General features: G+C 37.7%; 1 protein-coding gene across 1 annotated transcript; it reads right to left on the reverse strand.

Annotated features, from left to right (window-relative positions):
• Positions 1-212: 212 nt before the first annotated feature.
• On the reverse strand, positions 213-3,365 carry LOC111906429 (uncharacterized). Its single transcript, XM_023902194.3, has 6 exons — positions 3,115-3,365; positions 1,950-2,409; positions 1,680-1,836; positions 1,559-1,603; positions 903-1,439; positions 213-808 (listed from the first exon to the last, which is right to left on the reverse strand). Exons 1-6 carry the CDS (start codon positions 3,244-3,246, stop codon positions 490-492), a joined length of 1,650 nt encoding a protein of 549 aa, XP_023757962.1. The 5' UTR covers positions 3,247-3,365; the 3' UTR covers positions 213-489.
• Between the last annotated feature and the right edge of the window lie 10,257 nt (positions 3,366-13,622).

Here is a 13,622-nt window from a genome sequence, read left to right on the forward strand (position 1 = left end):
CATCAAGTATTACTATTTGTTTTCCTTTGAAATCGTAATATAAATGTTAAAACTACAAAACTTATAGCGTATTCTTAAAATAGAGAACTTCAATGTATTTAATCGTAACAAGAAAAATAGGAAAAAGGAAAAGAAGTAAGTTAATTCTATCATCTAAATAATATATTTCAGCTAACCTATATTAAAATAAAAAATAAAATAAATTTATCAGCTAATAAATGAAATTTTTTTATCATTAACCTACATATTAAAATAAATAAATAAATAATCAAGAACAATCATCCAACCTACATCTTGTACCCATGCATTACACATATAATAATATCTACCACAACATTAAATATAAATATAACAGACATCATGCATTTGTTCCTCTTCTTAGCACAAATTGCTCTAAAACCCTGCAAAAGTATTGAACTTTTAACTCCTCATATTACCAAAAAAAAAAAAAAAAATTAAGTTAAAAGCACAACAAAAACGTGTGAGTTTTCATATGATCTTATGCAGCCCTATATTGAGATCTGAGGATATGGAAATGAGGAGAGGAAGGGAGTGATGCCACGAGGCTTTAAACACACGTTTCTGATGAGCTCTAATCGACTGCGAGGGTTTGTTGGCATTAAACCTAATGTCAAATATGTGGATCATGGGGTCTGCTGAACCCGAGGTTAGGTACAAACCATCTGGGGACCACGTCTGGTTGATCAAAGCCGATTGTGATTCGCTACTTTCTTGTTTCCAACCGAATTCATGTATTTCAGTTCGCCTTAATCTGATGTCAAACAATCTGAGTTGCCTCTCTGGAGTACTGCATATACAATAATACAAATTGTAAAATAAATATTAATAAGATATTCAACTTAAAATGTAAATGTGTTTCCAGTTTTCACTTTCATTTTCACCTGGTTTGAACCATGAAAAGATTGAAGTCACAAGGATTTGGTAGAACACTCATACACTTGCTTTCAATCTGATGCTTGTAATCGGCTCTTCCAGTTTGTAAATCGAATCCGATTATCCTTTTATCAGCACCTACAGAAACCACCATCTGTTTCTGTTGCATCCCTGCAACTCCCATAACAGCTGAAGAATGCATACTTCTGTGCAACACTTTTGGTTTCCAACAATCATCCCCTGTTTTATCACTCCATTGAACCACAGCATGATCACTTCCACCAGTTACAAAACAAGTATCTTCCCATGGCATGAATGATATGTTGTTGATGATGCCCTTCACATGTGGTTTATCTTCAAGGAAAGTTACACGTTTTTTCTCTTTTGGTTTATTGAGATTGAGGACTGATATCTGAGGGTCCCCACCATCAGCAGTGTAGACAGCGAATAGGCTGCCGCCATGTGGATGCCATGCTATGTCTTCTGGCCACCTTCTGTGTTTCGTGGATGCACAGTCGGCTGTACTAAGAAGATATGCACTTGATCTTTTTTTTTTTTTTTTTTTTTTTAAAAAACACACACACACCAAATTAGAAACTTATAAAATCAAAGAATATAAATTCAAAATCAGTAACATGAAACAGATAAAAGATCAAGAACATACCCTCTGGACTGAATTTGCCACAGATTTACAAGTCCATCCAGAGCACTGCAAAAATCAATAACAGATCCTTAAAAAAAACGCACGCACACACACACACACACACACACACACACTTTGGTACCTTGTCACAAAAAGCTGATCATTTGTAGGACACAAGGCAAGACTTCTAAGCTTTCTCTTATGCTGGCATGAGATGTGGTTGGAAGTCTGGCAATTGATTGTACGTGGTGAAGATGAGCTGGATACCATCTGAATTAAATCTACATGTTCACGCTGCTCTGTAATTTTGGAATTATTTAACAAAACATTAAAACCTCCAATTTAACAAAACAAGTATGTAATAAACTAATAATATGATAGATGAATCAGTGACACAAATAGAAACTATTACCAAATTTCCTTTTTGTCCCTTTGGATGGAGTCTCAACAGCTTCCTGTTCATGAGGGGTTCTATTTCTATGTCCTTTTTCTTTGACAATGCTTTTGGCATATGTTGGAACTGATGTAGAAGGTTTAGTGGCAGTTTCTGCCATTTTTATAGGTGGAGATGGTTTTGGATTTACTGCAGGGATAACAAGCTGTGGTCTCTGTTCTTGTTTTGGAATTTTAGGAAGATCTGGCATGTAGCTCTTGGAGGCAAAGGAGTTTCCATTACCTCTATCTCTATCACCATGATTTGGTAAAGAATGTTCACTGGTTTTTATTTTTACAGGGCTACATGATCTCCTCTCTTCTTTCACTTTTACACCATTTTGAGAAGAAATATTTGTAGATGCCACAGGATTTCCTCGACTTCTAAGGCGTGCCAATTTGCGTTGTGTTTCCTCCAACCTCTTCTCAGATTCATCAAGCTGTATACCTTCTCCAAAAAGATATTAGCTTTTATTTCCCAATTTAAATAAAGAAATTTACTTTTTGTTAGTTGTCAGACAAAAAGAATTGCAAGTAACATGAGGAACCATGTTCCATCTTATATTACAAGAAAATGATAATTTCTTATCACATAAAGATGTATGTTTTTGTCATTTGATTGAACTACACTACAAATTTCCAGTAAAATGTCATCAAATTCAATATTAAGACCTAAAGCAAAGCCACCAGAATCAACATCTTCTTCCATGGACTATATAACAAACTTTCTTTGAACACACACAAAGCAACAAGAAACCACCTACGTAAACTAATATTCAATCAAATGATTCGGTTATCATAAATCAATCTATTGTGACTGAATTTTGACAAGAATATGTATTTTCGTCATTTATTTGCTCACTGCAGTTATTATCCTTTTCTGTGATTAACCTACATCCACAATTTCCCCTAAAATGTCATCAGTTTTATTTTTCCATTACAAAGCCATACGAACAAAACGTTATTCCATGAACTGTACATCAGAGCGAATTTATAACACTTACCAAGCAACCAAAAGCCTCCAATTTATACAAAATATTACAATTTGATTAAACACACAAACAACAACAGAATCGAACAGAAAAATCACTTTTTTACGACGAAATGTTTACGGAATGATAATCAAGAGGAGTGAGTAACAAAACCTCGGATTTATAGTAGGCGACACGCGTACGGAGATGATCAACTTCTTTGGCGCGGTGTTCAATCAAAGCTATTAAAGCCTCTTCTTGCTCCTCCCTGTCAGTCTTCTCATCGCCGGTGTGGTTCGACGCCATAACTTCCGAACTAGTGGCCGGCGGCGATCTTGGTCCCTGCTTTTATTGGTATTTATATCTCTGTTTATGGGGCCTCATGCGTATGAAGATCGAGATGACGAGATCCATTGGGGGCTTGCCTCTAGTTAGTGGGGAGTGAAAGGGCATTTTTGTACTTCAACCGTTTGTGTATCTTTATTGTGAAATAACTACTAAAAAAATTATTTGGGTAAATTACGAAATTGATGATTTGTATTTTCAAATTACCCACCGATGACTTTTATATAAAATAGGAATACTTGCATATGGAAATCAATTGTAGCATTTTTGTCATTTTAGATAACAAAACTATTTTATGCTTAGAGGTATTGATGCCGTGGTCTCCTAAAGATTACAAAAGGTGTTAAAGTCGCGATATATAAATGGTTAGAGGTATTAAGTTGGAATTTTTGTGGAGATAGGGATCTAAGATTGGTGGCCAATTTTTGGAAGAACATAAATTTAAATCATATTAATGAACAACTGAGTAAAAAAAGAAGAGTTCCCACAAGCTTGTTGCTATGAAAATGGAGTTTGTTGTAGAGGAGTTTGTTGAGAAAGTAAGGAAAACAAATTGAGCAAAAGTTAGGAAAGAAGAGAAGGAAATGAGAAACTGGGTGGGCCCCTTTTTTAGTAAAAAATTTCACATCAAGAGCACCGAGAGGTGAGAGCATGGTTTGCGGGCAAATACTTTTAAGTATTGCTATTAAGACACCCTTTAGACATCCTATAGACATCTTTATCAAAAGTCAACTAATATATAACTATTTTTAATCATTCTTTTCAAAAAACAATATAATTTTAACCAATAAAAATACTTTAAAAATTATATAGGGTGTCTAAATGGTAAAATGGATGTCCATCTAGCCAACCTACTTTTACCGATCATTCAAAATGGCCAAGGTTGGTCAACCTCTGCTTTTGATTAAATCAGTTCGGGCTTGGACTGGATGTGGCCCAAAAACCTAAACTACATGTAATTGATTTTAAACCGTGTCCTAAAACCCATGTTACGGGGATCGATTTTTTAATGAAACATAACATCTATGTCATGCTTTAAACCATTTAAAAAGATATTTGTTTTATTTGATTATAAAGTGCAAAAACGTAAAAGTATTTTACAATTAAAAGATGTCTTGGTTTTTGCTTGTCATCTTTATCAAAATTTTACAGCATCTCGAAGTGTTTCTTTGACCAGCCTTCTTTATATGTGGATTGTCGAAATGGTCGAACAACAACCAATCTTGATTCACGAGTCACGTCAAAAAGTTCAAATCACACCTGAGTAATATGGGCCTGCAGCCCATTTAGCCCTTTATTTGTAGGCATGTGTATGTAGTAAGTAGTGTGGGGTCTCAAATGAGTGATTTGTTTAACTTTCGAAGAAGCCATTACATTCTTTACAACATATTTTTCTACAAAAAATCTTGTGCTCAAGTGCACGGCACCTTTAGTTGGATTTTGGATGTGATTGTCTATTTCGTTTAGTTTATTTGATAGGGGGGAAATATTTGTTATAAAAATGGCGAAATAATTATAATTGATCGTTGTTTATGTAATTGAACTTTATCTAAGAGAGTATGTTACCAATAACTCCATGTATATTTAAGCTTTAGACATTGATTTTGGAAATATGTTCCATACAACAAAAACGTAGTCAAATGTGTATTAGTTTTTGTGGGTGTAATTTACCTTTTCTATTGAGTTAATCCTATTAGGGCTAAGGGTGGTATCACATCTACACCGTCCTAAAACTTCTTATATTTGTTTTTAATTAATTTAAACTTTTTATATTTTTTTTAATTAATTTGTAAAATAGTTTTGTATGTTTTTAATATTTTATGAATTAGTTTGTATGAATTTAATTAGTTTGTATTTATTTATTAAAAAAAATTGTGGGTTGGGAGGGATGAGAGAGATATATTTTAATGTATTGTGAAATAGAAATGATAAAAGTAGAAGGAGAAAAAATTGTTGATGTGAAAGTGGGTTGATAGAAGTGGGAGAGATGGACTCCCTCTACCCTTATAGTGATATGTTGTCTTAATTATTTTGAAGGAAAAAAAATATAATATTTTGTAGTTATTTTATATACCTTGGGATGATTTTGGATGCTAAAAGAAGCTCGAGACATAATTTTGGACATGGAAGTCGAAGTTGGAAAATACAAAACAGAAGTGCAAATCAGTTGTGTTGACTTTTGCAAAGGAATGTCACGCGGCCATGTTGAGGCAAATTTCAAATACTCTTTGTGGACCATACGTCCATGTTGATTTTAACATATCCGGTAGTACGGTCATGTCAACGTGAAAACTGTTTGTAATCACCTCCTTTAAAGACGGAGTTGAGGTCATTTTGACCACACGCTTCATTTTTTAAAGCATTTTGCAGTTCATTGGAGAACATTCATATCTTTGGATTGCAAGTTTAGTTTTACAATTGTTTCTTAGATTATTTGAAGATTTAGTCATTATGTGTAGATAAATCTTACCAATTCAAACATTATGGTTTATTTTTTGAAGTATGATTCAAACTTTTATCTGAAGTAATTATGCTAGATCTTCATGAATGTTTTGTTTTCTTGTTTTCAATTCCGGATTTTGTTTGGAAACATATAGATTGTTAATGAAATTGATCACTTTATTAATTTTCTAATAAATTTTTTGGGAACAATTAATGATATTTTTGTTTATGAATTTAATTCCATTATTGATCCATACACTATAATTATAACATTTGATAAAGCATGAATGGTTTACTATAATTGGCATTTCCATCATTAAAATGACGAAACATCACGTCTAAATACAATTCATTTTTTAGAAGATCATTATACCATAATTATTGATGATCATAACTTAAATCATAACAAAAGTTAACCCTTATGTTGGATTTTTTTTATTGTTTGAATTTGTTTTTAATACATTTCATGTTAGTAGTAGTAATTTCTAAAATGACAATCAAGACCCTCACTGTTTTGACTTAACTGAACATTTTTGGTATAATTTAATAACCCGTTTTCATAAGGATACGAACCTTACATACATTCATACTAATCCCTAGTGTGTCTAAGTTGGTTAATCTTTTATCATATTTTGTTAATTTATTTTGTTGGATCCGACAACCAACAAAAACCATAAAACCAATATTCAAATCCAAAATTCGAAAATTCGATAATTTGAGATCACATACCTAGATAATCGGATTGGATATTCAGATTCAAAAATTGATGAACACCCTTAGCTACCACCAACCTCTTTCTTCATAGATATCGACAATGAATCCTCATTCCCTCTGTCAACTCTTATGTAGCATCCCGAATTTCAGAAGTACGATTTAAGAGTTTAAAGTGTAATTTCGAAGAAGGGACTCAACGAGTAGGTACGCTTACTCGCCGAGTCGGAGCGGGTTTGGGTCGCGAATTAAGTGACCAACTCGCCGAGTCAGAAGCTGGACTCGACGAGTTGGTACTGGGATGAGAAAAACCCTAATCTTAGGGTTTGCACCCTATTTAAAGGACTTAATGTCCTCCCCTCAACTCCCTTAGCCCCCTTTGAGATCCAGTAAACCTTATCTTGTGTGTATAAGGACATTGGAGGGAGATTGAAGCTTTGAGTTGTGTTCGAGTGGAAGAAACTTGAAGATAAAAAGGATTTGCATCAAGAAAGTAGTGTAGATCCAGAATCTACTGCAATTTTGGGCACATCTTGGAGGTAATGAGCTGTTACCTTTCCTTTGTTGCTTTTAGATTTATTCTTGAATGAGATTTGGGGCCATTTAGGTATGATTGAGATCCACTTTGGGTTTGGAGTCCAGATCTGAGGTTGCTACTTCAGATCTAGACTTGTATTGGTCCAGAAAGTCATAAAGCATCAGTTATTGAATTGTTGGTGAAGCCCTTTTGTGTAACACCTAAGCCTTAGTGTGTTTTGGGCCTATATCTTTTTGGTTTCACATAAAGTTTGCAACTTTATGTGAGGGATAGATTGTAGAAGGGTGGATCTACGGATTGGAGCCTCAACATGACTCGAAAAACCTCTGAATGGATTGAGAACTAGAGAGGCTAGGCGAGTCATATGGGTGTACTCGACGAGTTGTATGAACACGTGCATGGACTTGACGAGTTGGAAGAACAACTCGACGAGTCTGTTGAAGATTGCCTTGGACTCGGCGAGTCTGTTCTTGGACTCGGCGAGTCAGGTCGCAGAACTCCAACCTCTTTTGGTTAAGCCTTGGATTAGTGAGTCGGTTGGCGACTCAGTGAGTTGGATAGGATGGGACTCAGAGATCGTTGGACTCGGCAAGTCTTGGGGCGACTCAGCGAGTTAAGTTGTGTCATGAGAGTTTTCTGGGTAAGGGAACTCGGCGAGTCGTCGGGGTGACTCGGCGAGTAGAGTCAACCAGGAAGGTTGACTTTAACTGAGGACTTTGACCTTGACCAAGTGTTGACCAGTTGACTTCCAAGGGTACTTCGGTAATATTGGTATTTATGGAATTGGTACTTTGGTAGTGTTCAGTGGCGGCAATCGTGTCGGAGGTCGGAGCAGCTTGTTCTTATCTCTTCAGTCACCAATTTCAGGTGAGTTATCCTCACTATATCAATAGGGTCTAAGGCACCAAGGCCGGCCCCTTTTAGTTGTTATCTTGGTTACAGTATGCTACATGTGGTTATGATCTGTTAGATTGGAATCAGAATAGACAGTATGTTGTTATGCTCATGTGATCCGTTAGAATTGGTATGTTACTGACCTGGTTAGGTCGATGCCTTGGTCATGAGAGATTGTTGTGATCGATGATCTGTGAGATAGTTATATATGGTATATGTACTCATACTGTTGATGTGCTTATTGATTTGTTAGGTCGGCGTCCTGGTAATTGGGACAGTATTATGTCGGTGACCTGGTTTAGGTCGGTATCCTGGTAATGGTATATAGGATGATGTTATGTCAGTGACCTGGTTTAGGTCGGTATCCTCGTATATAGGATGATGCTATGTTAGTGACCTGGTTTAGGTCGGTATCCTGGTATATAGGATGATGCTATGTTAGTGACCGGTTAGGTCGATATCCTGGTAAGGATGATGCTATGCATTATGATCTGCTAGATCGATTTGTTTGCCTATGGACTGTTATGTGATTTCCTGTTATATGTACACATGGTTATTTGTTTGATGTTTGGGTTGAGGCGGTCCTGCTTTGTGCTGAATGCCAACATACCCTAGGAGCGGTTTGGATAGATTGTAGGCTTGTATGGCGGTCCAGTCATACCAAAGGCTCAGATAGATCCAGATAGACTAAAGGCCCGGTACGGGCGGTCCAGTCATACTGTAGACTCAGAGAGTGGACCAGGTGAACTGAAGGCCTGTTAAGGGCGGACCAGTCACGCTGCAGACTTGATAGGCATGGTTGTTCTGTATTGTGATACAATATGTTATGATTATGTTTGTATGTGGTTGGTATTTTGGGGGTAACTCACTAAGCTTTCGGGCTTACAGTTCAGTGTATTGTTTCAGGTACTTCTGGAGATTATGGCAAAGCGAAGGCGTGATCGTACCGCTCCTCATATTTTATGATTCATGTGATATGGTTCTGGGGGATACTTATGATGTTTAAACTATTTTGAAAATAAGATGTATGAACTTAATGGTTTTTAAATGAAATAAAATGTTTTAAATTGGCTCAAAATTTTTGGTCGTTACAAGTTGGTATCAGAGCCTTGGTTTGAGTGAATTGGAGGAACATTCGTGTGAGTCCAGTCTCAAATCAAGGAGGGATTTACAAAATGTTTTTCAAAAGGTTTTCGAAATAAGTAAAGGAGGATGCAGAGGGTATGATCAGCCAGAGCCAGTAAGTAGACCCCAAAATACCACACAAGTTATTTGATTATGTGATATGTTGGAACAGCATGCTAGTATTAGGCTAGGGATCTTCAAGAATTGCATGATAGAATTGCCTGATTTCATGATGCATATTAGCCTAGGGTTTTTCTTATATGGAATTGACATCCTTACTGTAGTTGTTTAGTGTATGCATCACGGCTGTGCATAATCAAGATCTTATAGCCTGAGAATGTTTGATTCGACCTTAGGGTAGAATTAGATATTCGAAAGTCTATCGGGTCCAGCGTTATGTATGGCTAGTATACACTAATGCTGCAGGGTCGGTGGAAGTTTCATGGATTGGGTGGGTAGTGAGAGGCCGGGAGGCCAGATATGAGATGTTTAGCATTCCTATAGGAGTGAGGATTTAATCGGTCGCTACATTTATGTATATTGTTAGGGCGTTGTGATGATACTTGAGACAAATATGGGTAGGTGTGGAAGGTAGTATGAGCCCGTATTACTGAAAGCACAGGACCCATATACGTGGCAAGGAAGTTACAACCCCTAGGGTTGGGTTTTGGAGTTGTTTCCCTGTCATTATATAGGTTATTAGAGACCTTTCAGTGTATTGCCTGAATGGTGGTCACAAGACGTCTTGTGACCGGATCCAGGTTAGGATAGGGAGATGGCAACCAAGATAGGCCAACATTGTCAGGGGATCGTTTTAGGGAGATCCTCCGGGAGGAGACGATCGAGATTGTTCGGGGATAAATTTCGAAGATGATTGGGTCTTTCAAGGCCGCCATGGTTGAGTATGTTGCCGAGCGTCATACAGACATTGCTGAGATGGTTTCCGCGACAGCTTTGGCAGCTGTGACGACGGCGGGGAGAGGAGTTGGACGAGCTTCCCAGGACTGGGACATGTTATCGGAACATAATCTGATGAGCAGAAAGATACAGTTATCTGGGAGCAAGAAGATGACATGTACTCGTTATATTTCCGCTGGTTGAGCGGGAGAGTCTAGCTTGTGGGTTTATAGATTTGAGGCTCGGGGGTTTGCTCAAGGCCGGGTTATGGGTCGTGGGAACTCCGAAAAGGGGTGATGATTATGTTCAGCTGGGTTTTGCAGCGGGAAGTGAAATGGTTGATTGATGAATTGGATCATCGTTTGGTAGGGCAAGGATTGCACCCTCTCAGTTTCCGAGATCGAAGGAGTGAGCAGGCTTATGACCCCAGGATCAGGTGTATTCCAACTCGGGTTCAGATGGTTACATGAATAGGCAACATTATTTCAAGCGTCGGTGAGCTCAGGACGGTCGGCGTGGCATAAGTGTTGTGAGGCCCGGTTTTCCTTGGATCTCATGTATTGGATGGAAAGGATTGATTGTGCGATCTATTGCACTGTTGGGACTGTAGTCTATGTCTTGGGAGTGGTTTGTAGCCCGGTTTAGGGCAGAGGTTGTTTCAGCTGTTGTCGTTCAGCTGTGGGAGTTTGAGTTAGTGAGTGAGTCAGGGTGTGAACCCTGAAGAGAATGATTTCTAAAGCCCGAAAGCGGGAAGCTTGTTTGGAACACCTTTGGAAAAGGGGTTTTATGTGGGAGGACTACGGATGGAGTCCCACAAAAGGGTTATTCATCATTGTCAGGATTCAATGGTTAGCAACCATTAGTGGTTGACAGATTAAAAGCGCCAAGAGAAGTAACTCGTTGTCGAGTATTAGTTGGTGCATCTATATGGTGGTCTTCAGGAAGTGAGTGTGGAGTCATTCACGCATTAGTGGTTGTCGGTTTCACTGGGATTCAGGAAGTGATCATCTGATTCTTAGAAGTGTGTGATGAGTCGGGTCTAGCTAGCAATGGAACACTAATGGGAAAGAGTTGGTTGCCATCGGATAAATCGTTGGGAAGTGAGGAGGATTGAGAATCCTCCAATCTTCATGTATTATGAAGGCTTAGTTGAATCTAAGTGGGGGAGTGTTACCCTGAGATGCTAAAGTGGAAAGGTTTTGAAACGGGGATAAGTTTCACAACCCGACAGGGAGAACATATGCCCTATTGGCTGCTTAGTAGAGGGTTGTGTTGTTTGGGGGTCGGCAAAACTCCCGAGCATAAGAACACATCTTCTGGATGCTTGATAGTAGAAGTTGGATAACCATGTTGGGGTCGGAGGTCGGAGCAGCTTGTTCTTATCTCTTCAGTCACCAATTTCAGGTGAGTTATCCTCACTATATCAATAGGGTCTAAGGCACCAAGGTCGGCCCCTTTTAGTTGTTATCTTGGTTACAGTATGCTACATGTGGTTATGATCTGTTAGATTGGAATCAGAATAGACAGTATGTTGTTATGCTCATGTGATCCGTTAGGATCGGTATGTTAGTGACCTGGTTAGGTCGATGCCTTGGTCATGATAGATTGCTATGATCGATGATCTGTGAGATAGTTATATATGATATATGTACTTGTACTGTTGATGTGCTTATTGATCTGTTAGGTCGGCGTCCTGGTAATTGGGACAGTATTATGTCGGTGACCTGGTTTAGGTCGCTATCCTGGTATATAGGATGATGTTATGTCAGTGACCTGGTTTAGGTCGGTATCCTGGTATATAGGATGATGTTATGTCAGTGACCTGGTTTAGGTCGGTATCCTCGTATATAGGATGATGCTATGTTAGTGACCTGGTTTAGGTTGGTATCCTCATATATAGGATGATGCTATGTTAGCGACCAGTTAGGTCGATATCCTGGTAAGGATGATGCTATGCATTATGATCTGCTAGATCGATTTGTTTGTCTATGGACTGTTATGTGATTTTATGTTATATGTACACATGGTTATTTGCTTGATGTTTGGGTTAAGACGGTCCTGCTTTGTGTTAAAGGCCAACATACCCTACGAGCGGTCCGGATAGATTGTAGGCCCGTATGGCGGTCCAGTCATATCGAAGGCTCGGATAGATCCAGGTAGACTGAAGGCCCGGTGCGGGCGGTTTAGTCATAGTGTAGACTCAGAGAGTGGACCAGGTGAACTGAAGGCCTGTTGAGGGTAGACTAGTCACGCTGCAGACTTGAGAGGCATGGCTGTTCTGTATTGCGATACAATATGTTATGATTATGGTTGTATGTGGTTGGTATTTTGAGGGTAACTCACTAAGCTTTCGGGATTACAGTTCAGTGTATTGTTTCAGGTACTTCAGGAGATTGTGGCAAAGCGAAGGCGTGATCGTACCGCTCCTCATGTTTTATGATTCATGTGATATGGTTCTGGGGGATACTCTGATGTCGAAACTATTTTGAAAATAAGATGTATGAAATTAATGGTTTTTGAATGAAATAAAATGTTTTAAATTGGCTCAAAATTTTTGGTCGTTACATCTTATATACATGTTCACCATTAAATTTTCCTCGTCTACTTATCTCTTATAATGCAACCAAATTCTTCCACTTCTTTCTTTTTGAAATTGATTGCATACATTGACGACTCTGTTATCTCACCCCTACCATTGATGTTGATGTTAAACCGTCTCCTAAACTTGTGTTTCTTGCGTGGGAAGAAAACAATCAACATGTTTACTTTTCTTCGGTCTTCTCTTTCTGAAGCAGCTGAAACCCTTAGCCTTAAGACTACCTGTGTGAGTATGAGCAGGGACGGCTCAACCAATTTGAAGGCTCTAAGCAAACAAAAAAAATTAGGACCCTTCGGTCTTCTCTTTCGAATTTGAGACCCTTAGTTTGACAAATCAACGTTTACCACTAGGCCAAGCTCCAACTTTTCCTTGTAACCCAAGAAATATATATATATATATATATATATATATATATATATATATATATATATATATATATATATATATATATACACCCATATAATTAACAAAATAAACTTTAAAATTATGAGCCCTTTAGAACTGGGGGCCCTAAACCTTTGTTTGGTTTTGCAAATGGTAGAATCGGCCCTGAGTATGAATGACGTCTGGTGTAGTATTTAAGATGTTTACACGATTTGGTAGAGTGATTTGGTAGAGCGCATGCAAAACTTACATGACTCTCCCTCAACTTCAAAAGGTATTATGTATGCCTCTTATTATGTCGCTAATTTACATCTTTTTGCGACAACTTAAGCCATTAGCCAAAACTTTTAGCTAGTCTCTCTTCTATTAGGCTTCATGCTTCGTTTGAAAATTGGCACTTTCGTTTATGACATGTTTTGTTTGGTGTTATTCTTTTTTGCTAAATTAGGACGTTTGTTGATTACTTCCTTTTTACCAAAGCTTCATCTTTGTACTTCATGTCAACTTTCTAGGAGTAAACGGTTACAAATTGAAATAAAATCCAAACGATTTTTACATGTCTTAAAATACAAGTGTAAAATGGTTATGTCCACCAATAGTTACCATCATTACATTATTTTTTGTTGATGAATAATGTGAAATTTGTAGTTTCAAATGTAAGTGTAAAATAGTCATTTGGTCTCATTCAGATGGTTAATTCGGATTAAGAAAAAAATGTGCATGTAATACTTTACCCGGACATACATC

The sequence above is a fragment of the Lactuca sativa genome, chromosome 5, assembly GCF_002870075.4.
Source record: "Lactuca sativa cultivar Salinas chromosome 5, Lsat_Salinas_v11, whole genome shotgun sequence".
NCBI lineage: Eukaryota > Viridiplantae > Streptophyta > Magnoliopsida > Asterales > Asteraceae > Lactuca > Lactuca sativa.